This window comes from Ictidomys tridecemlineatus, chromosome 10, assembly GCF_052094955.1.
Source record: "Ictidomys tridecemlineatus isolate mIctTri1 chromosome 10, mIctTri1.hap1, whole genome shotgun sequence".
Classification (NCBI taxonomy): Eukaryota; Metazoa; Chordata; class Mammalia; order Rodentia; family Sciuridae; genus Ictidomys; species Ictidomys tridecemlineatus.
The window spans coordinates 123,421,624-123,449,124 of NC_135486.1; the positions used below are offsets into that span (position 1 = coordinate 123,421,624).

The following is a 27,501-nucleotide window of genomic DNA, read 5'->3' on the forward strand; positions in this document are numbered from 1 at the left end:
TCCAGGGAGTGACAGCTGAAGAAAAAGCGAAATAATGGCTACTCTGTGATGGCAATGAAGAAGATAAATGTGGTCGTCTTGGGGAAGGATAGTAAATGTGAAGGAAGATAGTAAGTGAACTTAAGCCTACAAAAGAGACGTAAGTGTTTCAGGCCACAGTAGGATTTCCATCCATCTATCCATCCATCATCCATCCCTCCACTTATGGCTTCTTTCAGAAAATATTTACCATATACCAGGCTATGTGGATGGCCATGGAGATTCAACAGTTAATCCACAATCTCTGCCTTCTCAGAGCTTTAAGATCTCAGTAGAATCAAACAGTCAAGAATAAAGACCTGCACTTTTCCCTAGCACCCAGAGCACAAAAGCCAAACCAGCTACACAGAAACTTTGTGGACCCCAGCAATTTTCCCATTTTATTACTTGCTAAGTAAGAACACAGGAACTGGGGTTGTAGTCTAGGGTAGAACAATTGCTTAGCATGTGCAAGGCCCTGAATCCTATCCTCAGAACACAGAGAAGCTGCCTGAGTTCACATCTCAGATTAGCACTTCCTACTCAAGTAACTTGAGGCAAGCAACTTAGCCTCTCTGGAGACCTATAGTTTTTTTTTCCTCCTTAAAATAGGGGTGCTTATAATATTGCCTACTTGTAGCAGACTTGTGATGGGGGTTATAGCAGCACCTAGCACCTGTGAGTCCTCCATAAATGTTAGCATTTACTTTTCTCTCATTGTGCTAGCCTTTCTCTTTGCTCCCCTGCCTCCTATGCTTTAGTTTTCTTATTTTAAATTTTCTTGTTCGAAACCTCTTTTTTTTAAATTTAAGAAAATCATCCGACTTTCCTGAGTTTTCAGAGAAGCATATAGCATATGGCCATGGACACAGGCCCTGGAATCAAACCATCTGGGCTCCCTAACTTGTATTAGCCTTCACGAGCAAAAAACCTGTCTCCCAGGGTATCCTTGTAAGGCATCCAATATGATTTACCTGGTGAATGGTGGGATCAAGTTATTTAACCTCTTAATTTTTCATTGATAAAATGGAGATAACAATACAATTATTGGGAGGATTAAATGAATATAAAAACAATGCAAAAAACCCACAATGATAACAAAAAAATGTTTGTCATAGTATATATAACTGTAAACTTTTATCGTAAGTATTTTACTGTGGATAAAAGGGGAAACTGACAAATGTGGTTCATGAGTCCTAGATGGACAATAATAACACTGCTTGATCCCCTTCCCTAGTTCCTCTATAAATTTAACAGCAACAGCAGCAAGCTCTGTCCCATGTCACTATTATAAGCTTCTTATAATAGTGTACTTTAACCCTCTGGAGTACAATTCAGTGTGTGGAGTTCCTCGCTTTGCTTCCAGCCTGGCTGGCCCCAGCTCCTTCACCCATCTTCAGAACCCATAGCTATGGCCCTACATTTGCCTCTCCTGTGGCCTTCCTTGGCTTTGAACTTTTAGAGACCTTCCCAACAGTTTCTCACACCTCTACCCTCCTCTCAGTTTTGTAGAAACCTGACCTTTCCTTTCCTCTATGTGGTGACAGACCATATCCTGTTGGTTGCCCAATTCAGAGTGCTTATAGTGGTCTCAATCTAGTAGCTTTACTTTAGCATGTTCATGTTTGGCCCAAAGGAAAGGATTGCCTTCATGTTAAAAGAAGCCTGAATTTTTGAGGGAGAGGAGAAAATGGACAGTGTTGATAAGGCGTATGTGTGTCCCACCAGCGGGCAAGAATTTGTGTGGCCCATCATGTTATACTATAAACACGGCTGGCCACCCACACAATCATTCTCATAGGAGAAATCAGAGGACATGATTTAGGTACTGCTGTAACTTAGATATGATTTGAGTTCATGCTGCAAGAGTTCATGTGTTGGGTCCTTGGGCCTCAGTGTAGCAATGTTGAGATGTGCTGGGACCTTTAAGAGGCAGGTCCCAGTGAGATGTTGTAAGATGGCCCCTCCCCCTTGCTCAAGCTTCCTATCTCATCCTGCGATCTCATCCTCTGGCACACTTTTTGGTGTTATCTGCCACAACGTAGTCAAGGGGGGTCCTCACCAGAACTGTCAGTACACTGTTTGGACAATCAGCATCTGAAACTATGAGCTAAATAAACCTCTGGTCTATATAAGTACTCTGCCTCAGATAGCCCATTATAGTAACATGGATTAATACAGATGCCCAACACCAAAAGGCTGACCTGCAGCAGAAGAAACTAGGCTTCAAGGAAGGTTTAAGGTCTAAGGGGAAGGATAGGGATTAAGCACCTGCTGATCATTGTGTACACTGCATATTTCGCTGGGATCTCCAGCTGGAAGGTAGTCTTGTTGGTTGTAGGCTTATTATTCTCACTGGAGAAAGAGAAGGGAACCCAATTGGAAAGGAATCCAGGAGAGGAGTCTCCTGCTGACCAGAGAGTGAGGGACATACCATGGCCTGAGCTCACCTGCTTGCATTGGCCCTCACAAGCAACCTGTCTCCCAGGGTGGCCTTGTAGGAAACGTCAAAGGTGATAATGAAGGTGCCCTGAGGGAAGAAGAAAGAAGGAAGAGGGATAGGGAAGGAGCAGGGAGTAAGGGAAGGGAGTGGATCAGGACAAGGAAGAACAGTGATGAGGTTTTGTAGGGAGCACTGACCGCAGTACCCTCTCGGAAGATGGGGTGGTTGATGCTGCAGCTGCTGCTCCTCAGGCCTTCATTCCCAGTGGGATTTGCCTCACATGCCAGGCGCAATGGACGCTGATAGGGTTGCTTCTAGGGAAGGAAAATGAATTCTGAAAAGTTACCCATATGCATATACAGTCTTGATATGTCACAGTAGTGGCATTGCATAGCAGTTGGAGAAAGAACAGACGCTTGAACAAAAGGCGCTAGGAAAATTGACCTATACCAAAAAAGAGAAAAGGTGGGACTCCTACCTCATTCCATACATTAAAATAAATTACAACTGTATGAAAGACTCAAATGTGAAAAAAACCAAACTAAAGATTTTAAAAGATAATATAGATGACTATTTTTATAACCTTGGGGGTATCGAAGTATTACTTAACACAAAAACATGAAGTACAAAAGAAAAGATTGACACAAATCAACAACAAATTAAGACATTGTTTTTTAAAAGACATTATAAAAGACAGGCAATGGGAAAGGTATTTGAACATATAAAATTGGAATAGGATTAATAACCAGAATATGTGAAGAGTTTTTATAAAACAATAGGAAAAATACAGGCAACTCACTTGAAGAATAGAATAAAGATGGGAACAGAGACTTTCCAAAAGAAAAGATCCAAATGACAAGGAAATATATGCAAATTTGCTCAACCTCTACAGAATTAAGACTGTAAGGAAAGAGTATTACTCACTCACCAGACTGACGGAAATTTAAAAGTCTGATGATGTCAAGTGTTAAAGAAAGCCACAGGACTTCTCACATACTACTGACGGAAGTGAAAATACTTTTAAAAATGGTTTGACTTTACTTATTAATTGAAGATATATATATATATAAAATACACATTTTATATATATTATAATATATACATTTATATAATATATAAATGTAAAATTATATATAAATTATTTAACATATTATATATCCATATATTTATATATTTAATGTAAATTATATTTATATAATTATTTTTAAATTTATATAAATTATATAAAATTATATAAATATATATTGTATATTGCATGATATATATTATATATTATATATTATATATTATATAATATATTATTATATAATATATTATATATCATTATATAGTATATAATGTATATATAATACATTATATATAATGTATATATAATATATAATGTAATATATAATGTATATATTTATATAATGCGTGTCATTTTATATATATATATATATATTAATAATATACTCAGTAATTCTGTGTCTTCAAAATATTATGTATAGGTACACCAGAATTTACTCAATTATGGCCAAAATCAGGAAACAATTCAATAGCCATTAATTGTAGAATGGAAAAATAAATTGTGATACATTTCATACAAAGAAATTCTGTATAACAATGAAAATGTTCTACCCCCACATGCAACAGCATGGATGGATCTCACAAACATAAATTGGGTAAAGAAGCAAGGCACAAAAGAGTACATATAACATGTTTTCATTCATATAAAGTTCAGATAGCAGCAAAACTGAAGAGTGTTATCTAGGGATACACCCATGGATTGGTAAAATTATTTTAAAATACAAGGAAATTATTATTGCAAAGTTGGAATAGTGATTACTCTTGGGGAAAGGTTGTGATTGTAATAGGATAAGGTACATGGTAAGAAGGCTTTGAGAAAACTAGCAGTGTTTTATTTCTTGACCCAGGTGCTAAATTTATGAGCTTTTGCTTAATATAATTTATTAAACTATACATAGGCTTAATGACTTCTCTGTCTCCCTCTATGTGTGTGTGTATGTGTGTGTGTGTGTATGTGTGTGTAAGTCCTAGAAAGTATAGGACAGTGGAGGGGCCTGCTTTGTTTTGGATACAGTTTGAATGTTCCATGCTTTTAAATATAATCTCCATTGTTATGTATTAAGAGTGTGGAAACTTAATCTGACTATGGTATTTAGAGGCAAGGCCTTGGGAAAGCAATTAGGATTAGATAAAATTATTGGGGTGGAGGTCCCACAATTGCATCCTGGTGACTTTATAGGAAACAGAAGAGAGACTAGAGCAACCCACATACACACATTTACTTTCTGTCTCTTGCCATATGATGGCTTGCATTATCTTAGGATTCTTCCAACAAGAAAACCATCACCAGATGTGGCCTCTTGATCATGCACCTCCAAAATAGTGAGCCAAAATAAACAGTTCTTTGTAATTTATCCAGTGTGTGGCATTTTGTTACAGGCAACAGAAAACAGACTAATACAAGACCCCAGTCAGCTAGAGCCCAAGGAAGGTGTTTACCTGTGTTGCTGACACCCGGCGATAGGATAGTCCTGCTGGGTAGTAGAAGTTGACTACAGTTCCATAGGAATCCTCACCCTCATTCCATACAGTCACTATCAGATTGAGCTCCAGGGAGCTTCCTACCATCAATGTCTGAAGGCTGAAGGGAAGGACAAGATTGGGAGTGTGACTTCTCTGGAAGCAGGTTGTAATTGGATCGAGGGGCAGGAACAGGATTTGGGGGAACTCATGAATCATGTACCAATAACATTCCTGTCAGAATCATTTTTGTTTGACAAACACCTGAAGAGAAGCAAAAATCATCCTAGGAGTTTAGTAAACTCAGAAACTTGAATATCTGGATATGAAAGGAGATGGAGCTCACCCTAAGAAGCTAAAGTTGACACGCAGGTCCCCCTCACAGATGTGATCCTGCCCACAGTTCTTCTCAAAGGGAAGCTGCAGAAAATCAGTATATATTCTCTTCTCATTCCATGTTTTAATTTTTCTTCAGCCCCCTCATTAAACATGCTTATCAACAATGACTCTTACTGAACCTCTGCACCCAGTACTCTACTGATACTAGCAAGAGTAGAGATTGAGTGTGGAGGTTAGAATATAAAAAAAGATAAGGGCTGGGGTTCTGGCTCAGTGGTAGAGCACTTGCCTTAGCACATGTGAGGCACAGGGTTCAATCCTCAGCACCACATTAAAATAAATAAATAAAGTTATTGTGTTCATCTACAACTAAACTTTTAAAAGAAAGACAATATCCTTGGCTTCAAGGACAATAAAGTCCAGTTGTATCAAATCAGATTATTCAACAAACATTAAGTGCCAGTAACAGGACAGGCTTGGCAGTTTGGAGGAAATGAAAACTTCAGGCAAATTAGATGTGGTTCTTGTACTCAAGGAATATACAATCCCCAAGACAGATGCAAATGTATATGCAGATGGTTATGATTCCCCTGATGTGTATATCTGGGATGTTTTTGTGATCATGGAGTAATTGGGGGCCAGAGAAGTGAGAACTGTTGAGTGCAGGTTTTCAAAAGAGAATGAGTCTTTGGGCGTGGTATCACATGCCTGTAAACCCCAACAGCTTGAGAGGCTGAGGCAGGAGGATCACGAGTTCAAAGCCAGACTCAGCAACCACAAGGCACTAAGCAACTCAGTGAGACCCTGTCTTTAAATAAAATACAAAATAGGGCTGGGGATGTGGCTCAGTGGTTGAATGCCTCTGAGTTCAATCCTCAGTAATCACCCTCCCCCCAAAAAAGAGAAGGTGTCAAGATCAGAGCTTTGAGAATTAGAGAAGATCCTTTAGATAGAAGGAGGAAATGTTTTTCAAATTGGGGATAGAATACAAAGTCTGACAGGGAGGGCTGAAAAATGTTGGGAAGGATCAGTAGAATGGGAACAAGAAAGTTTATGTCATGGTAAAGTAGGTAACCAACTGGGATATGTTTCAGGGTCCAAACGTGGCAGGGTTTTCCTTCGCTGAGTGGAGGCTAGGAAATGTGGTGGGTGGGTTATTGTGGGCTCTTAAGAAAGCCATCACATCTCTGGGACTTCATTGGAAGACTCACAGAAGCAGTGAACAGATCTTGTGAGCCTGCAGCCAACACAGGGTGAAGATTCCGGGATGAGGTGGAGTCTCTCACCAGGGAGAAGTTGAGGCGCAGGATGATGGGGTTCACCACATCCTCCACACAGTCCTGAAAGAGAATGGGTTTTCAAGAACCCACTATCCTTCCTACTTTCCACCATTGGGGATTTTTCACTGCCATCTAGACAGTAGCCCAACCAAGCTGTGAAGCCAAGTCCTCCCGCCCCAACCTTCCTCTCTCCAGACCCAGTGTCCTCATCCATGGATTCTATAGGCTAGCCTTGGGATCCTCCTCCCTCTCCCTTTTCCAAAACCCAAAGTCCTTACTGGCAAAAGCAACTTCACGGTTTCACAGTGATCCCCAAGCCCCAAGGTTTTTTTTCGAGTCAAAGTCCAGTTCTTGGTCTCATTAAAAATGGCACGAGAAATCAGACGACCCGGATCCAAAGCCAGATCATACCTGACAGAGCTTTGGACATCACCTGAAGTAAAAGAAGTAGAAAAAAGGAAAGGCAGAGAAAACCTACAATGTTCTCTTTTCATTTATTTGTTCATGTGATGAATATTTGCAGAGCACTTTCTATGGGCCATGAACTGTACCAAGTGCTGGGGATACACACTGAGAAGAAGATGGATATGACCCTGCCTTCATAAAGCTTATATTCCAGAAAAGGAGCCAAACATATGTCATATGTTGTCATATGGCCATAATGTCACAGCATGAGTAGTATCTTGGTCAGGGACGCTGTCCTAGATAGACCATATCTAAGCTACAACCTAGAGGGTGAAGCACAGAGAGGAGAATGTTCCAGACTGTGGCTAGAGTAGCTAAGACTCCAAGGGAGAGGGAGGCTGGCACATTTACCAAAAATGTATAGAGAAAGGAGGAGTGAGCCAGACGTGGTGGCACACACCTGTAATCCCAACTGCTCAGGAGACTAAGGAAGGAAGATCACTAGTTCAAAGCCAACCTCAGCAATTTAAGTAGGCCCTAAGCAACTCAGTGAGACCCTGTCATTAAATAAAATATAAGAAGGGCTGGGTATGTTTTTCACCCCTGGGTGCAAAAAAAAAAAAAGAGAGAGAGAGAGGGAGAGAAAAGTGGAATGAGGTGAGAGAAGATTGAGGGAGGGACCAAGTCAGAGAGAACATTGCAGGGAAGGATTCAGGTCTTTTCAAGTGGGAGCAATTTAGGGGTCTTAAGAGGTAGGGTTGAGGAGCCCAGATTTGTATATTAGGACCAAATGAGTTCTAATATCCCCTCATCTGTGAAGAATGAGTGAGGGTGCAAAAATAGACAGAGGAACTGCTCAAAGTGTCTTTATTTTGGTGTAGGTGGGAAGGAGAAGATGTGGCTTACAGGAAGGCAGTGGCTAGGGCCAGAAGAAAGAAGAGGGCAGACTCCATACCTAGCCTGGGGATGGAACCCCAGGTGTAGGTGTGAGAAGAAGGGAGGGAAAGGACCCAGGTTTCTGACACACAGGTAGCTGAGCAGACACGGGGATGAGATTTGGATTCCTGAGCCCATTCTGCTCTTAGAATAGCCTTGGAGTCCTCTAATGGGACAAGGGACTGGGCCTTACCTAACTGGTCAAGTGAGCTCTTGTGGATAGTGAGACAGACCATGGCCTCCACAGCTTCCAGGAAGGTGGTCACCTCTTCCCAGCACTGGTACACAGCCTTTGCCACCTCCATGGGTGTGAATCTCACAGTTACTCCCACTTTCAGCACTGGCAGGCTCCTGAGGGGCATAAGTAGGTGCTGAGGGCAGGACACTGGCCTCTGAGAGGGGGCTAAGGTAGGGGAGAGCACTGGTTAATCACACACACAGCAGGCGAGGGCAGCATGTTGGGGAGTTGTCACCTGAAGAGTAGTACGTGCCCCTGGGCCCCCACAGCCAGGTCCACCAGTCCATCCTGAGTGAGGTCCTGACCACCGCTTAGCGACTGCCCAAAATACTGGAGCCTTAAGGAGAACTGGCAGCCAGTGATCCGCTGGCCATAGAGGGAAAGAAAAAGTGGAATTCAAGGGAGGTGAGTGCAAAGATTTGATAAGCAGATTTGGAAACAGCTTGCAGTGAAAGCAGACCTGAATACAGAAATTGAAAAGGAGAGATAAAGGGGCGGGAGTTGAAAGAAAACAGGGTGAGGACCTCAGGGACCCCCAGATGGAAGGGAGAGCTTTTGGTTCAACTCATCCTGAGGCTACAGGCTAACAATAAAATAGGAGCCTAAAAATAGCAAAATAATCAATTTGCTTATTCATCATTTGCTATGTTCATTCATAAATATTTGATGAATGGCGTGCTTAGTGCATCCATTGTGTTTTCTTTACAAGAAGCCGGGGGAGTTGGTTTGATGGTTGTCGTGTTCCACAGAAGGACACTAAAGCTCCCAGAGGCTAAGCTAGCCACTTGCCTGAGGCCACACAGCTACTGATGGCTGGTAAGGCCAGGAATTTGACATGGGGTCTGACCTCAAAGTCTGATCTCTTACCATTAAGCTGTTCACAATAGATTGAAGGCTATTTGGAACCAAAGACAGATGATTTGTGTTTAGCTGGGTCTGGTGAAATTGCAGAAAATAAACTACTGAGCTGGGGATGTAGCTCAGTGGTAGAATGCTTGCCTGGCATGTGCGAGGTAAACTGAGTTTGAACTGAGTTCAATCCCCCATCCTGCAAAAGAAAAGGAACGAAAGGGCAACCAAAAGAAGAAGGGAAATGACAACTCCTAAGGCCAGTGACAGGAGGCTGTGCTCAGTAAATCCACATCGTAGAAAGGAAGGAGGACCACACAAGGCTGAAAACAGGGGCTCTCACCTGGCTGTGGGAGGGACTGATGTCTAGTCCTGAGGTTCCATGAAATAAGTAGACAGCACCCTGGTTCTCCTCCTCTCCAGGGGCCCCAATGGCCACATCTACCAGATGGTCTCCATTGATATCCCCCAGCACTGTCAGAGCTGTTCCAAAGCGGCCCCAGGGATGGCCCTGCTCCGCACGGAGAATGATCTCACACTGCCACCTGCTCCTCTACAGAACAAAAACCAGTGCCAGGTCCAATCCAGGCAATCCACACCTCACACCCCACACGGGCCCCACCCAGCCCAGGTCCCATCACCACTCACCCCCCTGGGCATGGGGCACACGGACACCTGCCCTCCTCGGGTCTGCTCATAGTAATGGGGGGCCCCAATGAGGACCACATCGGTGCTGCCATCGCTGTCCACATCCACAGAGCAGAGGGAGGCCCCAAAATAGGAGCCGACCTGGGGGGAGAGTCTGAAGTCATCTTGCCTGCCCCTGCCAGAGGCATCTCCTTTCTGGGCCAGGTCCTGCCTCTCCCCAGGTACCAGGACCTGCCCTATCAGCTCCCTGCTCCTAGCCACCCTACCCACCCTCATGTTCCACCAACATGGTCTTCCACACCAACCTGGGTTCCTGTGACTTCAGCCTTTGGCCTCCATTGCCTGGATATCTGGGTGAAGATGACAACCTTCCCAGTGTGCTGGTGGCGAGGGGCCCCCAAGACCAGGCTGTGTACCCCTTTCCAAAGGGCCAGCTCACTGGAATAACCTGAGGGGGCCCAGCATCAGCACTAAGGCTTCCCCTCCCCTTCCCACAGCTTGTCACCTACCTGTCCCCCACCACAGCCTTTTCTCACCCAGGTAAGAGTCCCTCATGTCCACATTCTCCTGAGACATGTTGATGAAGGTGGGGTTCATTTGTGGGGGGTACAGGAAGGCACCTCCAGACCAGCTAAAGCTCCCCACAGCCCCCAGTACTGGTCCATCCTGGGAGGAAAAGATTCCAGGGCTGAGCAGAACAAAGCAAGAGGGCAGCCTAAGCCAAAGAAATGCCCTCCCCTAACTCCTCTGATCATTTCAAGTTTTCTTCTTTAGAGCTCACCAGCACCCTATGACCCTAACCACTAGTATGTCTAAGTCCATCCCCACTGCCACTGTTCCCACCTTCACCCCTGCCCTTTCTGCTTCCTACTTTGCTCTTGTCTGCTCTACCTTCTCTTACCCGAGCAATCGACATCCCCAAACCCAAATGTGCAGGCATCATTCTGCTGGAAAACCATTGCCAAGCCCTTAGAATGGCATCTGGGACTCCTTGCAAGCAAACCCTTGAAGTTATTCTCTGTTCTGAACCCCACTAAACTTTTGACCTAGCCACTTCTCTCCCTTATTCTCCGCTCCTCTCTCTCTCCAACCGTCAACCTCAAAGCCATCTCCTCTGTGACTAATTCCTTAGCACCCTCAGGAAACAATTCTCATTTTCTCCTCAGTGAACTTAGTTTATTGCTTTTTGGAACTTTTGATTTCATTAACCTCTAATAACCCTGACCTAGCTTCAGTGATCGATTCATGACCAACCTTGTTTAATGTCTACCACTCCCTGCTCACTGCAAATTATTCTGAAACCAATCCTTCTGGATAATTTGAACACACATCTATTTTCAGACAAGTCTCACTGTATTGTCATCTCTCTGGTCTGCCCTGTCTGGTCTTTCCCATTTCTCTAATCCTCTCCTTGCTTGCTGTCTCTTGTTCCCTCTGCTCCTGCTATGCTGGCCCTTCTGATTGCTCAATCACAGTAACTTTGTCTCTGCCTGAAGACTTTTGCACTTGCTTTTGCCTCTACCTAAAGCAATCTTTCCCCAGATTTTCCATAGGCTTGTTCTTTTTTTTTTTTTTAATCATTCAGCCTCTTCTGACCACCCTTCTTTTCCTACCCCAACAGCACAGTCCAAAACTCTTTTGTCTGTATTCTCTGCCCGCTAGATTATGCCCTCCAGGAGTACAGAAGCCCCGAATTTCCTCTTCTAGCACCAAATGCACTGCCTGATGTTTCTCCCTGATCTGACAGTGAACTTGAGGACCAGATCTGCTTCTTATTTACTTTTGGGTTCCAGCTCCCAGCCCAGGGCTGGCCCAGAGCTGATGCTTGAGACCTGTTTATCAAGTACACACTGTACCCACCATTGTGAGCACTGAACTGAAGCCTTCTTGTGACATCTCATGCTGAAAGGAGCTACTTGTCCTCGATTGGGTTCCTGTAGGGAAACAGGTTCTTCAAAGCCATGAGATCATGAAGCTTCAAAGCAGAAGGAAGAGATCATAGGCTTGTGATTCAGGTTCTAGGGATTAATTTGGGGTTAGTTGTAAACAGGGATGCTCTGTCAAGACTACAGGAGACAATTGGGTAGGGACCCTTCAACTCCAATGCTCAAGTACCTTCGACTGCAAAGATCTTCTCCTGAAGCTGCTTCTGGATGCTGCTGAGTGCTGCAAAGTTGTCTACCTCAAACACATGTTCCTGAGCGGGTACTGAGGCAATGGTGCTCAGTTCTTGTCTGGCACTGGGCTCCTGGAAAGCATCTCCCACCTGCAGCAGAGAGGCAGCTGAGGAGAAGGAACCCACTGGCCTTTACTGAGTCTGAGGGAGCAATGTAGAAGAGGCCATACCCCAATGGCATAGCGGATAATGCCAGCTTTCTCTGCCTGGGGAATGACATCACGGTATTCCAGGGGGTCTCTATACTTCTGCCCATCTGTGATGACAATGAGGATCTTCTTGGCATGTTTTCGGGCCCCATTCTTGCTATGAAATAGCTCTGTCCTGTCAGAAAGGAAAGGAAAATGACTCTATTGAGAATGATTGATTATGAAAAGACATCATTTGTAGCACAAGAAGCTCATCTGGAAAAACTGAGGAGTCCTAACCCCAGGACAGCCAGACTCTATTAGGCATGTTAAGAAAATGATTCAGTCTTTAAAAAAAAAAAACAAACTGGCAATAATTAGTAAGACAAATATTAAGAGTACTCATATAATTTTTTTCTTAAAATTCTATTACTGAACTTCAGTCCCAGCAGGCAGTATGGTTCAAAGTGGAAGCTCTGGAGTCAGACATGCTTTGAGTAAATTATTGAACCTCTGAACCTCTGCTTCTTTCTGTACCAGAGGAGAGTACAGAACCACAGCTGGTTCTCCTCCCACAGTGAACCTGGCCTGGCCTGTGACTCACTTTGAATAGTAGCATGCAGTAAAAGCAACACTATGACATTGGTGAGCCCAAAAATTCTTCATATCTTTTGCTTTTGCACTTTGGGGAGTCCTGAGCCACAGTGAGAGAAGTCTGGCTACCCTTTTGGAGGCACCTCATGGAGTGGACACAAGGAAGGAGACCACAGAAGGGGCCCAGCCGCCCCAACTGAGCCCAGCTGTCCAGCCAATCCTTCCTAGGCACCAGACATATGAATGAAGCTCTCAAGAGCCCAGTCTTAGAAATCTGACCATAGCCCCACAAGAGGCCCTAAACAAGGGCAGCAGAGGAGGCAGCCAGCCTCATCCCTGGGATTGTGAAAAATCATAAAAGTGTTATTACTGAAGCCACTGTATTTGTTAATGCATTGTTAAGCAACAGTAGATAACTGAAGGAAATAGTGTCAGGTTTTTTGGAAGTATAAAGGAGGTCAGCCTTTACAACAGTGAATGGCCTACAGGTAAGCATTAATTAGATAATAGCTATAAAAATGTTAAAAATGTACATATATGTTCATATAACTTTATAAGCTCAGAATGAACACACCCACACTCACATGCACACACAGGCTAAATAATAAACACATGCTAAATGTAATACTGGAAACCATCTAAATGCCCAACATTAGGGAAAGGATTTAGGAGATCATGACCTAGTTCCTTTTTTGAAAGATAAACATCCTTTTCAAATGAAAACTGTGATAAAATGTGAAACAGGTTACATGACCTGGAATTTTTTTAAAGAGAGAGAGAGAGAGAGAGAGAGAGAATTTTTAATATTTATTTTTTAGTTATCGGCAGACACAACATCTTTGTTTGTATGTGGTGCTGAGGATTGAACCCGGTCCACATGCATGCCAGGCGAGCGTGCTACTGCTTGAGCCACATCCCCAGCCCTGATCTGGATTTTTTTAAAAACAAGATGAAAATAGTTTCTAGGGCTGTGGTTGTGGCTCAGTGGTAGAGCGCTTGCTTTATAAAGGAGGTCAGCCTTTACAAGAGTGTGAGACACTGGGTTTGATTCTCAGGATTACGTATAAATAAGTAAATGAAATAAAGGTCCATCAACAACTAAAAAAAAAGAAAAGAAAATAGTTTCTTCCCTTACTGGAACTAAATAGAAAAATTCTGAATAAAGACAAGGATGAAAATTACCCTTTGCTAGGCAGGTGGGATTTATTTATTTATTTATCCCTCTCATTTAAAAAAAATAAAATAAAAATTTTTAAAAAACTATAAGGTGGTCAACTAGAGGGACTGTGGATAAAAATTCTTTAAAAAATTTTCTTAATCTTATCCTCATTTTGTCTTTTTTGTAATGAAACTTACTCCTTGGTATTTATCCAAAAGAACTAAAATCATCATACTATAGTGACGCAGGCACATCAATGTTTACAGCAGTGCAGTTCACAATAGCCAAGCGATGAACCAGCCCGGGTGCCCTTCAACAGGGGAATGCATTAAAAAAAATGGCATTTATATACAATAGAGTTTAACTCAGCCATAAAGAAGAATGAAATTAGGGCATTTGCTGGTAAATGGATGGAACAAGAGAACATCTTACTAAGTGAAATAAACCAGACTCAGAAAGTCAAGCATCAATATTTTCTTTCATATGCAGAAGTTAGACAAAACAAGGGAAAAGTGAGTGATTCAGTAGAGGAAAGGGATTGAAGGACAGGGAGGAGGGATGGGAGAAGGGAGGAACTGCAAAATGAAATTAATCAAATTATACTATGTACACATATGAATATACCATAGTGAATTCTACCTTTATGCATATATACAAAGCATTAATTAATAAAACAGTAAGTGAATAGAAAGAATTGCTGTCGAGTAGAAGAAGGAGAACCAGGAGAGGGAGGAGGGGAGGGAAAGAGGAAGACCTGGAAACTGCAATGTAGCAAATCATATTGCATGCACGTGTGATTATATCAAAATGAACCCCACTGTTACGTATAACTATGTCTCAGTCATAAGAACATTTTAAAAGATAAAAAATTTAAAGTAGAAATGAAAAATTCTGTTTATAAACAGTATTGATGGAGATTATAAGGGGGAGATTAAACATTTTTAAGAAAAAGCAGAATACAGAAGAGTTTTTAGGATAAATTTTATGTAATAAAATGTGTTTAGCGGGCACGGTGGTGCACACCTGTAATCCCAGTGGCTCGGGAGGCTGAGGCAGGAGGATCACAAGTTCAAAGCCAGCCTCAGCAACTACAAGGCACTAAGCAACTCAGCGAGACCCTGTCTAAATAAAATACAAAATAGGGCTGAGGATGTGGCTCAGTGGTCAAGTGCCCTTGAGTTCAATCCCTGGTACCAAAAAGTAAAAAGTGTTTTTTTTTAAAAAGACTTTGAAGTTACAACTGTAGCCCTGTCACCTATAAAACTTGTTTTACTTTTCTGAATTTACATTTTATTATTTGTAAATGGTATTTTTAAAAAATATGAAACTGTCAGGTTTATATGTAGTGTGACTGGTAACAATATAATGTTTCTTTCAGTAAATGGTGTATGGTAAATATGGTGGTAGCATTAATTGCAGTAGTGGTAATATAAAGTTGTTAATATAATACACAGCTATGACCTGAAACAATATCAAAAGGAAATAGACCAAACTTTGACTTTAGTTGTCTTTGGTGACACAATTATATTTTTTTTATTTCTACCATATTTATAGTTTTCTAGAATGGGCACACATCCTATATTAAAAAGCCTTTGATTTAAAATGTAAATTATGAATAGGAACTATATCATGAGAAAAATAAAAAATAATCTATTGCTCATTTAAAAAAAAAAACAGTTAATATCAGGGAGGACCCAGCAGTAGCTGATCCAGCTCTGAGATGGACTTGGCTCTGGGGAGCAGAGAAACTGCTAGGAAATGCAGTGCACTCTGGGACAGGAGGAAGAGGGCTGGACTTGGTTAGAACCATGTCACCTCTGTCTCTTTTACCTTTCCTCCCAGGCCCCACCACTGGAAGAACTTTGAATGTTAAGGAAGGAACTCAGGAAGAGGACTATTCCTGTGTGACTTTAAATTCACAGAAGTTTGCCTCTTGGTTTTCCAGTTCCAAAGGATCAGTGTCCAAGGCAGAAGAACCACCCAGAAGCAAAGAGGTTACATTTGTCTGCAGCATATCTTATTTGGGATGATTCCCACCACATTCCAGCACAAAACCCAGCACAGCACTCAGAGGTGTGTAGGAAGCCAAGGACTCAAGACATTCAGACCAGCTCCTTCCCACAAAAACCACATCCTCTTCTTTCTAGCTCCACCTTTTAAGTCATTTTCAACATGGACCACCTGACTCCGAGGTGGGCAGGCACAGAATAAGTGCCCCGTTAACACAGAGGGCATGCATGGATGAGAAGAGAGGAGACGGAAGGAGGTTAGTGGGAAGAAAGATACAAAAAAGACACTTGTCACTGCCTGGTAGGTAAAGAGGGGCGGTGCCATTCTCTGGATTAAAACCTCAGCCATTTATTTAGCACCTCCTTGTATACCCAGGTCCAAGCCCCTAACACATAGGATCTCATTTAATTCTTGCGGACAAGCTGTGAGTCTACCCTTCTTTAACATTTTCTGGTAGTTAGAGTCAATAACTCCCAGATCAGACAAGTAGCAAGCAAGAGAATCCAGATGTATCTGAATCAAAGCCCATGCCCCTGAATGCCCCAGGTGGGCTGCCAGAGTTCAGCATCTCCAAAACCAGACAAAGGGGAAACTCAGCTATAGAGAAATCTAGTCCCATATCAGGGAAACCTAGCACTGAGGGGCCAGGGGCCCTCCAGGGAGGACTCTGCTGCAGCCCCCACACTCCCCTTTAACCTCTTTCTTCAGAGCTTCCCACAGCCTGAGGTGAGCTGTGCTGACTCAGCATTAGGAAGTGTATGGCAGCCACATCCAGGGACAGCAAGGGGGGTTGCTTACACCACTTTCTGGATGCCCGTCGCCGTGAACGTCAGGCCTTTCTTTTGGATGATGGGATCCACCAGGCTCTGAGGGCTCAAACCATTCTGGAATTCGGTGAAGGTGAAGTGAGTCTCCATGAGGTTTGAGTACTGCATCAGAGAAAACTGCAAAGATCAAGGCAGAGGGCCCAGGGATCAGAGCTTGTTGTGGGTTACCCTTGGTGTTATTTTTCGTGAATGACTTTTTATCTCAGAAAAACTTTGGATTTACAAACCGTTCCCATATGTTTTAGGCCCTACAAATAATGTAATGAAACACAGGGTAAGGGGACAATTGCTCTAAAGACACAAAAAGAAAACTGGGAAAATCAAAATTAAATAATGCTTCTTTCATGATTTACAAAGAACAGCCATGCCAAAGATAATATTTGTTAAACTTACATTAAAAAATGTATAACACTTGAAATCAATTTAGATATTTCCTCTCTTTCTAAGAATTTGTATTTACATACAAATTAGTTACTAGAAAGTAATAAAGAAGTCATGAGTTATACATAAAACATAATGAAGAAAGCACCACTCACTCGGCTGAGTTACTTTCAGCCAAACTTCACAGCAGAATTATTTTTGTTTTATTTTATTTCCTTTATTTTTACAGTACCAGGGATTGAACTGAGGGCTTCTCACATGCTAGGTGATCACTCTACCTCTGAGGTACATTTCCAGCCCTTTTTCAAGTTTATTTTGAGACAGGGCCTTGCTAAATTGATCAGGCTGGCCTCAAACTTGCCATCCTCCTACCTTAGCCTCCTGAGTAGCTGGGATTATAGACACATGCCACCGTGCACAGCTCAAAATTATTATTTTTATGTTCTTTAAGTGTTTTTTTTTCTTGGTTTTTTGTTTGTTTGTTGATACTAGAAATTGAACCCAGAGGTACTTTACTGCTGGACTATATCCCCAGTTGGTTTTCATTTTTTATTTTTGAGACAGAGTCTCACTAAGTTGTTAAGGGTCTTTCTAAGTTGCCAAGTTTGGCCTAGAACTTGTGATCCTCCTGTCTCAGCATCTCATATCACTGGGATTTCAGACATGCACCACTGTACCCAGCTTCCTTTCAATGATTTTTTTTTCTTTTAAAAGTTTTTTTTCTTTTTAGATACACCTGACAGTAGAGTATATTTTGACATATTATACATGTATGGAGTATATCTTATTCTAGTTAGGATCTCATTCTTGTAGTTTTTAAACAACATGTGGTATACAGATATATATTAAATGCCATTGGTCAGACTCAAATTGGCCCTGCACTGGGACCTTGACCCTGGCTCTAGCCTCATCATGACACAGCTCCATGAGCCAACCCACCCCCAGTGATGCCAGGCCCACTTCCCAGGTCTGTCTTGCTCCCCTAATCAGGTCTCAGTGCCCAGTATTTACCAGAGTGTTGGTGCCCTGAAACTGGTCCATCACAGCTCTGACAAAGTCCTTCATCTGGTTAAAGTCACTTTCATGAATGCTACCAGAGCCGTCAATTAGGAAGACAATGTCCATCTCTTGATTTGAACACTCTGCAGAGAGGGAAGAGGAATCAAAGATGCTTGTGCAAGCCCCTTAATCTCCTGGGGCCCAGAATCCCTTCCCACTCAACAGAGTCAGGGGGCTGGGCATGGCATTCCCACCCAGTTCCCAACCCCTCCTCCGAAAAGACCCCAATCTGTTACTCCAGTTTCTCCTCCCCTCAATGGAGCCCCTGTTGCTCCCCTCCTTCCACATGACCTGGAAAAGGGGAGGTAGAGAGGATAGAGCTCCACATTCATTCAGTCAGTAAACACATGCTCTAGGGATGTCATTAGAGAAGGTGGGGAGGCAGTTTATCAAAGTGGTTCAAAGTGCACATTCTGGAGCCTCCCTGGCTCTGGGCACCTCCCTGGCCCTACATCCCAGTTCTCCTGCTTATTAGTAGGTGATTTCAGGCAAATTGGTTCATCTCTCTGGGCTTCCAATTTTCCTGTCTGTAAATAGTGCCTATCACATTTGATAATTGCAAGAATAAAACTAATTACTATGTATATAAAGAGCTTAAGATAGGGCCTGGCCCTCTGTAAGTGTTGCTGTTATTACTATCATCACTGTGTGTTGGGCATTTTCAAGGCCTGTTGGATACACTTATGGTGGATCCTGCTATGTGCCACCCAGGCCCACCCCACTTCAAGACTGAAGCACTCCTTTCTAGCTACAGGGCTGCCAATGCTCTCAGCTGAGGTCCTTCCCAGGAATCACCTGAGCAGAAGGGAATGGCCTTGCCTGGGGTTACACCTTCCTACACTGGGGGCAACCCACATCCACACTCTCCAGGAGTGGGCTAAGGCCTCTGTTAGAATTGCATCACTCTCCATCCTGTCTCAACCCAGTCCTTTCACAGGTATTGCTCCAGAACATTCCCAAATGAAACTTAGGAGTCTATTTCTGGGAAAATCTGACCTTGAGATCCTAGTTTAAAAGGCATCATCCATGCTCTAGTGGAGTTCACACTATAATGGGAAAGACATGCCACACGCAGAGAAACAAATAAGACATTTTAGATTGCCCTGCATTCATGCAGGGGCTCATGTCCTGTGTGTAAGACCCAGTTGGTGCCTCCACCAACACCCACATCCTGTGTCTCTATCGGGTGTTAGAAGAGTGGGCTACCACAGCACTGAGGTGTGAAGCCTGTACCACAGAGCAGCAGTAACTGCCTCCTGCCCTCTACTGTAAAACAGTCTTTTCTTCTCTCCCTGCCCTGCCCCTACCCCACCTGCTCCACTGCCTGTTGCTTTAAGGATGCTGAAGAGAAGTGGAAGATCACTTCCCTTCCTGCTTCTTTGATGACTAGAAAATCGAATCATCCACACAGCAAACTGAGAATCCCTCAGGTGACCCCCTCCTTCACCCATACCTTGCAATCATCACCCTTGTCCTTTATCAAACCAGCAAGCCTTAATCACAATATCTCTCCTGTTTCCTGCTCCTCTTACTGTATCCACAGGGCTTCCAACAGCTGGTTGGATGGAGCTGAGCACCTTTTGAAAAAGGTCTAAGGCAGTCAGCAATGTTGGCTCAAGCTCTGAGCTCTGCCTCTTTCTACTGGTGGGAACTTATCTCTCTGAATCTGTGTTTTTACCTGTTAAATGGGAATCATCCAGTCTACCACCCAGGGATTTTGTAAGGATGTAATAAGATGATGTCTATCAGGCACCATGGACTTCCTGGTACTCTGGTGGTACTCAGTGGACCTCAGTGAACCTTTCCATCTCTACCCAAACCTGCCTTGCTGTACCAGGTTTCTGATCCTATGTTCATTTCCATTAGGTATCTCACACTATGAGTTCCAGAAGCATCTGTGAGAAGACAGCTATTTCCTCATGTTTAAATGCCACATTATCTATCCCTGGCTTCACAGACATCTCAGACTGGACATGGTCCCCCTCCCCAAGGCCCCTGGACAACCCTCTTCCATTCTGTCTCCTGTATAGATTTTTTTCTCACAATTTGGTTTCAGTATATTTCTTCTGTTGCTTCATTTTTGGTGAAAAGCCCACCACAAAACCATGCCTGGCTTTGTGTCTTCTCTAATCTAAAGCATTGTTCTCAGTCAGCATCCTGAGTAGCCGCTGGAATTCCTAATTGTATTACAGATGAGGAAGTTTATCTGTATCCTCCTCTTAGTCCTAAGAGTCCTCAGCTTGAAGATGATCATAAGCGCTATTACATATTTATTATGTGCCAGGCAGGGATCTAGGTACCTTATATACATTAAATCCTTTAATCTTTATAATCAACATGATTATTATATTTTAATATTTATTTATTTATTTATTTATTTATTTATTTATTTATTTATTTATTTATTTATTTATGTGGTGCTGAGGATTGAACTCAGTGCCTCATGCATGCTAGGCAAGTGCTCCACCACTGAGCCATGACCTTATCCCTACAATCACCATGATTATTAAGCATCATTTTACCAGTGAGGAAACTGAAACATAGAAAATTAAACTGTTGCACATGGACGTGGAAAATTTAAACTTGGTTACCACCATTATGCAGACTGACTCTCAGAGAGATGCTGCTGTCATGGCCAAGGTCCCACTCTGTGGAAGACATTGACACTGACAAAATTGTCCATCACACTTCTCAAAACTCTGACATTTGCTCCCCTTACAGGGGAAGAGTTCCTTTGGAGAATCCTGGCAGTGCAGCAGGGAACCATCCAGAACTGCCTCTTCATGGATTTCTCATCCTTACTGCATGTTTTTACCATCTAAGGCCTTTTATCTGAAACCCAAGAAGTGTCCATACACCTGTCGGCAACTGTAAGACCCTCAGACCTCCCACAGTCAATGCATGGGCTTCTCTGCCTTCATTAGACCTTTTCCCCCCTCTACCAGCTGAGGCCTCCCGCCCTCTTGGACCTGCTGAGCCTCTGCTTAGCCACACACAGTCCTCTAGGAGAGGAACATGGGCACAGAGGGCTAAGAAGTCTTCATGCTCCACCCACACCTCAATGCCAGCATGTCTTCAGAGAATCCCTGTCTCCGAGAGACCTACCTGGTAGGGCAACTGGGACTGTCCGGATGATCTGCATATGGGAGCCCAAAAGGAGGCAGGAGCCTTTTGCATACATGTTCTCCCCACAAGCTCTGTGCACAGTTGGGCCACAGGCCTGGAGATAGAGACCTGTGAGTAGCAGGCCTCCAGTCCCCCTCCTTCTCCCCTCCTCTCTGCCCCAGCCTCCCCCAGCCCCAGCTCCTCCCTTTGTGACCCTCCTGGTGACCCAGAGCAACTCACCAGCAGCCAGGAGCCATTACTGGAGGCTGACAGGGAGAGGCCCAAGGACATGTTCACAGCCTCTGGTGGGACTGAGAGGACAGATACACATGGTTACACTCAACAGCATACCTTCATTTAGGGGGAGAGCCTGGGCTGGAAGCTGCTGAGGGGGGATGCTTGGGCCTAGGAGAGTGGAGGGTCCCGATATCAGGGTCATCACTCACTGTGTAATGAGATGGGTTGGCACATGCCGTTGACAAACGTACAGTCGTATAACTGTCCTGTTTGGTTAACTGCCACCACCTCCAGGGGGGCTCCTACCACAAGCCTGGAGGTATAACCATGAAAGAGTAGAAGGAGGTGTGAGAATGGCAGATTGGAAGCAAGGAAGTATCTTGCAAAGAGGAAGTGAGAGACTTTGTGAGGGAAGTTCTTGGTATTTGCTTCTTGAGCGGCAGTTCAAAAATCAGGGCCTGAGTTTAACTACAAATGCTAAGGACCATGCTGGGGTTTTCGTTTGATTTTCAGTATGCACACATAAAAATATTTATGTATTTTGGATATATAAATGTTTTGGACTTTTACAACATTTACCTACCTGCCCCCCACCTGCCCCTTGAAAAACTATCTGAAAATAAAACTGACATTTCCCAAATACTGGTAAGTACATTGTGTTCCTGAGATGTTATCATTTTGATCCACTCCCAAAATAATCACCTCAAGTTAAATGGAACAATTTCAGGAAGCCACACGTTTTCAAAAAAAAAAAAAAAAAGTTGATTTTTCAAACAATTGAACTAATTTAAACACAATGTAAATAATTTAGATTGGGTGCACAATTTATAGGAGCTATATCAGAATCCATATCCACATCTATTATCATATTCATGCAAATATTTTATTTGCAAAATTCCCTAAGAAAATTTTTTTAAATTTTGGAAACATCACTACCAACAACTTCCCCACCCAGAGGAGAAAATTAGACAGAATACTGGGGTATTTTAATTAGCTGAGCAAGGCTTAGTTAAATGGACAGTTTTAGGGTTCCTTTAGGAGAGCTGTTTCTTCACAGAAAGTCCCAATTCCTTTGCATCATGACTCATTGAATATCTAAAACTTTTCAGATGAAAACCTTACAGATGGCCAGAGGAGTAGCAGCTTTGGATCCGAAGCTGCTGGCATAAACGCAGAACAAGCATTAGTCTAAACTGTCAACCTGCAAGTATTTTCTTTATCCAACCCATTCCTTACAGGTGCACTCAATTTTTTAAATATTTGGATTATAACTCAACAGAAGCCAGGAAGAACAATAACTTAGTAGTAATTAGGATATCATCAACTATTTAGTGTTTATTGATATTGTTTGGTAAATAATAATATTGGTAATTAATATTGGTAAATAATAATCAGTGTTGTAATCCCTTTTTATTAATAGGGTCTGAAAACAATTTAATGGTGATGAAAGCTGGAATAGTGATTACATTTGTTGAGTGGTTAGGAGGGGCAGGACCGGGGGAAGGCCAGATCTAAGTGGTAGTTACCCAAGTATACACAAGCATAAAAATATCATTGAGTTGGGGTCAGGCATGGTGGAGCATGCCGGTAATCCCAGTGGCTCAGGAGGCTAAGGCAGGAGAATCACAAGTTCAAAGCCTGCCTCAGCAACCGCGAGGCACTAAGCAACTCAGTGAGACCCTGTCTCTAAATAAAATACAAAATGGGGCTGGGGATGTAGTTCAGTGGTCAAGTGCCCCTGAGTTCAATCCCCAGTATCTCCCCCCCCCCACAAAATATCATTGAATTGGAACCTTCAGATTTATGCACTTTGGTGTATGCATCACATCTCTAAGATAGATAGATATCTAGATAAACAAAATCCCTGTACCTAACCCCTGAAACTTGCTTCTATCTCCCCCGCCTTGCGGCTGGGTGAGGAAATGGGAGGGATGTTCATTTAGAACCCAGTGACCTCTGAAACTCAATCAAAAACCTGTCCTCCTGGCTCTCAGCCAACACCACCTCCTCTGTGGGCCTCCTGGAATTCCCCTCCTGGGTTTGCTCTCTCCCCTCTTGGCCTTCCCATGCTTTTGTCACACCTGCGTCACATGGTGACTTGAACTCCTTGGGTCCCCATCTTTGGAACAAGAGAATGGAAACTCCTAGGGCGGGGGCAGGGATAGTACATAATTTATGGGTCCCAATGCAAGATGAAAATGTGGAGCCTCTTGGGGTTGAGAAGAGCTTTGTCCATTTTTCTGTTTCTCTCCCCCCACACACACACACCCTTTTCTTCCTCCCTCTCTCTCTGGTACATTCTATTTTCTATTTAGTGTCACACTCAAGCTCCAGGATATTTACCAGGCGAGGGCACCCAATTCTGACCTTGCCCAGCTCATGCCAGGGGAGGAGGGCACCAGCAGTCACTGGACAGGGGTAGGGGAGCAGGCAGCTGAAATTCCTTCCCAAGGAGGTGGTGGGAGGTGGGCTTCTCATAAGGTGAGGACCCTAAACTCCTAGCACATCTCCACCCTCCCATCAGACTTTACTAAAGAAAATATATATCTACAAAAATAAAATCATTAAGAATTTCAAGAGCCTGAGAGCAGATCATCAAACTCCCAGTATAATGAGTATGGGCATTGTGCAACTACACAGTTTGCCAACCAAGAAGCTGCCCTATCTGGACAGCAGGTTCAAGGCTTTCCTCTCAAGGATGGATCTTTCCTAGGGTTTTGTGGCCCTTCCTGGGATTGTGATAGTACATATGGTGATGTCAGAGGCCTCAGAAGAGACATGGGAAGACTCCTCACCCAGGCCACCCTTCCTCCAGGACAACTCCTAGGATGCCACCCTTCCTACAGGACCCAATGGGAATGGCAGTGGGGAAGTGAGCAGGGCTTACCTAGATCCACCAAACTGCACCACGGTCTGCCCAAAGCCAGCTGCATCCTCGCTGAAGACTGTGGGCTCCTCCACATACAGGTTAAATCCATGATAAGAAGCCAGGACTGAGGAATACAAGGAGTAGGGGCTTGGAAGTGATTCTAAAAGCCTCATCCTCTCTGTCTTCCTGGACTCTTGATACCCCACCCCACTCTAACTTGGTTCTCACCTGCCCAGGAGGACCAAGCCACTCCTTCCACTGTGCCTACTGATTTGCCATCTGCGCGGTTCCCATCCCTCTGCCTACCTCAAATATGATCAAACCTCGAGGCAAAGAACAGCAATCTGAGGAAATACCCCCCTCAAAGTTACTTCAAAGGGTATCCAGGATCTGAAATTGCCAATTGCTTCCTGGTATGTTAGATTACAAATGTCCCTTAAAAATAAGGTGCCCATAAAATTTATTGTCTAAAATGGGACCTTCTGTGAGTAAAAGGGACACCATTAACAATGTGACAGGGACTTCTCCAAGGCATTTGGGCACCCTCCATAAAGACTATCCTGTTCCATCTTCTCATTACACAGAGACCCCAAGAATCAGATGGGGAACAGACTTAGAAGTTTGTGATTAATTATTTGTAATTGTGTTTCTCATGTCCCCTCTCTCAGTGCAACATGAGGAAAAGATTTTTTTCTTGTTTTTCAGTGTTTGACATAGTGCCTTTCACAGCTGTCTAATTCCGATTTGTTCACTGATTCTGAACAGCACAAGTCACTGGCACAGCCAGGATCCCAACCTGCTCTCCCAGTCGTCAACTGGTCACCATCCCTTTGCTGGTGGCTAAGCTCCAAAGCATCAGGAGGTGACCCCTAGATCAATAGGTTTTTTTTCTTACTCCCAAGCAGCCATCTTTCTTTCCCATTTTTCTAGAATTTCCATTTGTCTCTGGATTGAGGAGTCAACTCCAATTCCAAGAATAGGGGAATTCTAAGAGGGATAAGTATCTGGAGAGGTGGTGACAGAGAGACACCTGAACGCTGGGATTCTGGGAAGAGACCAAATGTTTAGGGAGTCAGGACGCTACTGTGGCCACATGCAAAGAAGCCTCACATTCCATACCTTCAAGTTATACTGTTTCTGAGCCTGAAAGAAGTTCTTAATATGTAATAAGTGGGAAGATATCAAGGGGCACAGAGTCGAGTGCCTCATGGATTAGGCAGGTAACTTCAGTAGTGAAGTGGGGTAGAAGTGAGCACAAGGGAATAATGATCCTTTAGAGCTTGTGCCTTTTCTAAGGGGGGGCAGCCATTACCAGGATCTAGTTACAAGAACTGCCAGGCCTTTCAATTTCTAAGGAGAAGATGTAAATCTTGAGTTTTTGTGTGAGATCTCATTTTTTAAATGACATATGAATATGGTCCTGACAGTTGTCAAATTGCGTACTATATTCTCAACAGGATAGCATGTCTGAAATCAGGACTTGGGGGAAAATCAGGCCCAGAGAGATAGTATCCTGACCACCTCCCTGGTGGTTTCTATGGCCTTTCTCACCCAGGATTATGCTAGGGCAGACTTCTCTTTCTTACACACCACCCACACCAGGGCCTCCACGAATGAGGAGCAGAAAGACCTTGGAAAACATGGCTAACTGGAGAGATGTTCATTCTCCACTGAGCATAACTCATAAGCCCATTTCCCCCTCACCTTCATTCAGATCATATTTCTCCAAATTCCGAGCAATCCCTCCTCCCAACACCATTCCCTTCGCAACTCATGTGAACTGTAAGAACTGTACGCCAGCCCCCAGCCCGACCTACAGGAGACACATACAGCTCCACAGAGTTTCTCCCCAGTCCTGAAAGCCCCAAACTCACCACTCAGGAGAAGCAAAACTCTGAAAACCATCACTGAGCAGCACATTGACTGGGAAGTGAAGTGCAGGACAACAGAGCACTGAAGGGGTTCAGCCTCCTGGGGGGTTGTTAAAATAATGACTCAGGCCCTCAAAGGGGTGGGAGGAGGAGCAAGTGGGGAAGAGGATCTTGGTTAATCATAGAACAGACCTGGGGCAGAGGCCAAAGACAATCTGGGAAAAAAATGCCTCTTACTCTCCCCACTACCACCACCTACAGGGTTCTGACTTCTTTCTTTCAGTAGACCACCCTCCCCTAGCTCTCTGGGACTTCCTGGGGCTGCACATAAGTAGAAGGGAAGGAAGCTGGATAGGTAGCAGTAGAGGCCCCAACACAGCGATGGGAGCATGAAGTGTGGGGTACCACCCCAGAGTGTCAAGGGCTTGGGGAGGTGGAGGTAACCTTCCCCTAGGTCAGGGTGTTGGTTAAAAAGCAGGCCCCCACAAGAGGAGGATGGATCATCAAAATGTTATATAACTTCATACAGTGGACTCAGGAGTAGTAGAAACAGACTAGAGAAGTAGGCAACCACATAAATGAATTCAGTTTCATCTTAAATGAAAGACAGAAGAATGCATAATGAGCACCAGGCAAAATTAATCTATGAAGAAGAGCTATTGACTCTGTTGGGGTAGGGACTGTTTAACATTTCTTAAACTTATCATTCAACACTTCATATTTTAATATTTGCTTAATTGGGGAGGAGCTTGACAAGTAGATAAATGAGTGGTTGTTATTTATTCTGTATGATTTTATGCCTATTCAAAATATTCTGCAATTAAGCACAAATAAGTAAATATTTCTCAAAAACATGAAAAAAGCATCCTATGTAGGAAAGCCCAGGAAGATATGACTCAGAAAATAATACCAAGAATTGATTAATGGGATGGCGTCAAACTTAAAAACTTTTGCACAGCAAAGGAAACAACAGTGCAAAGAGAGAACCTACAGAATGAGAGAAAATCTTTGACAGCTACTCTTGTGGCAGAGGATTACTATCTAGAATATGTAAAAAACTCAAAAAAACTCAACACCAAAAAAAATTCATTCAATAAATGGGCAAATAAATTAAACAGACACTTCTCAAAAGAATAAGTATAAATAGCCAACAATTATATGAAAAAAATGTTCAACATCTCAACCCATCAGAAAAATCAAAACTCCAGTTAGAAATGAGAATCATGAGGCTGGATTGTGGCTCAGCAGTGAAGTGCTCACCTAGCACGTGTGAGGCACTGGGTTCAATCCTCAGCACCACATAAAAATAAATAAATAAAATAAAGGTATTGTGTCCAACTATAACTAAAAAAAATATTTTTTAAAAAATGTGAATCACTCCAGTTAGAATGGCAATCATCAAG

At 43.2% G+C, this 27,501-nt stretch overlaps 1 protein-coding gene across 3 annotated transcripts in view; it reads right to left on the reverse strand.

The window, feature by feature from the left end:
* Itgad (integrin subunit alpha D) overlaps positions 1 to 26,194 on the reverse strand; it is a 31,317-nt gene extending 5,123 nt beyond the window's left edge. For 2 of the 3 annotated variants that reach the window (XM_078024011.1, XM_005328566.3), the window contains exons 1-23: positions 26,102 to 26,194; positions 24,246 to 24,351; positions 21,568 to 21,671; positions 21,362 to 21,432; positions 21,122 to 21,236; positions 17,969 to 18,099; positions 16,548 to 16,693; positions 12,029 to 12,182; positions 11,798 to 11,948; positions 11,543 to 11,616; positions 10,219 to 10,348; positions 9,988 to 10,130; positions 9,683 to 9,823; positions 9,378 to 9,587; positions 8,421 to 8,551; positions 8,141 to 8,298; positions 6,885 to 7,039; positions 6,538 to 6,666; positions 5,334 to 5,407; positions 4,967 to 5,108; positions 2,659 to 2,775; positions 2,469 to 2,548; positions 2,290 to 2,373 (exon numbers count right to left, since the gene is read on the reverse strand). In XM_078024011.1, the coding sequence (XP_077880137.1) occupies positions 2,290 to 2,373; positions 2,469 to 2,548; positions 2,659 to 2,775; positions 4,967 to 5,108; positions 5,334 to 5,407; positions 6,538 to 6,666; positions 6,885 to 7,039; positions 8,141 to 8,298; positions 8,421 to 8,551; positions 9,378 to 9,587; positions 9,683 to 9,823; positions 9,988 to 10,130; positions 10,219 to 10,348; positions 11,543 to 11,616; positions 11,798 to 11,948; positions 12,029 to 12,182; positions 16,548 to 16,693; positions 17,969 to 18,099; positions 21,122 to 21,236; positions 21,362 to 21,432; positions 21,568 to 21,671; positions 24,246 to 24,351; positions 26,102 to 26,147 (2,792 nt within the window). In that variant the 5' untranslated portion in view covers positions 26,148 to 26,194. The remainder of the gene's footprint in view (positions 1 to 2,289; positions 2,374 to 2,468; positions 2,549 to 2,658; positions 2,776 to 4,966; positions 5,109 to 5,333; positions 5,408 to 6,537; positions 6,667 to 6,884; positions 7,040 to 8,140; positions 8,299 to 8,420; positions 8,552 to 9,377; positions 9,588 to 9,682; positions 9,824 to 9,987; positions 10,131 to 10,218; positions 10,349 to 11,542; positions 11,617 to 11,797; positions 11,949 to 12,028; positions 12,183 to 16,547; positions 16,694 to 17,968; positions 18,100 to 21,121; positions 21,237 to 21,361; positions 21,433 to 21,567; positions 21,672 to 24,245; positions 24,352 to 26,101) is intronic. The other variant, XM_078024010.1, reaches the window with a different exon arrangement.
* Between the last annotated feature and the right edge of the window lie 1,307 nt (positions 26,195 to 27,501).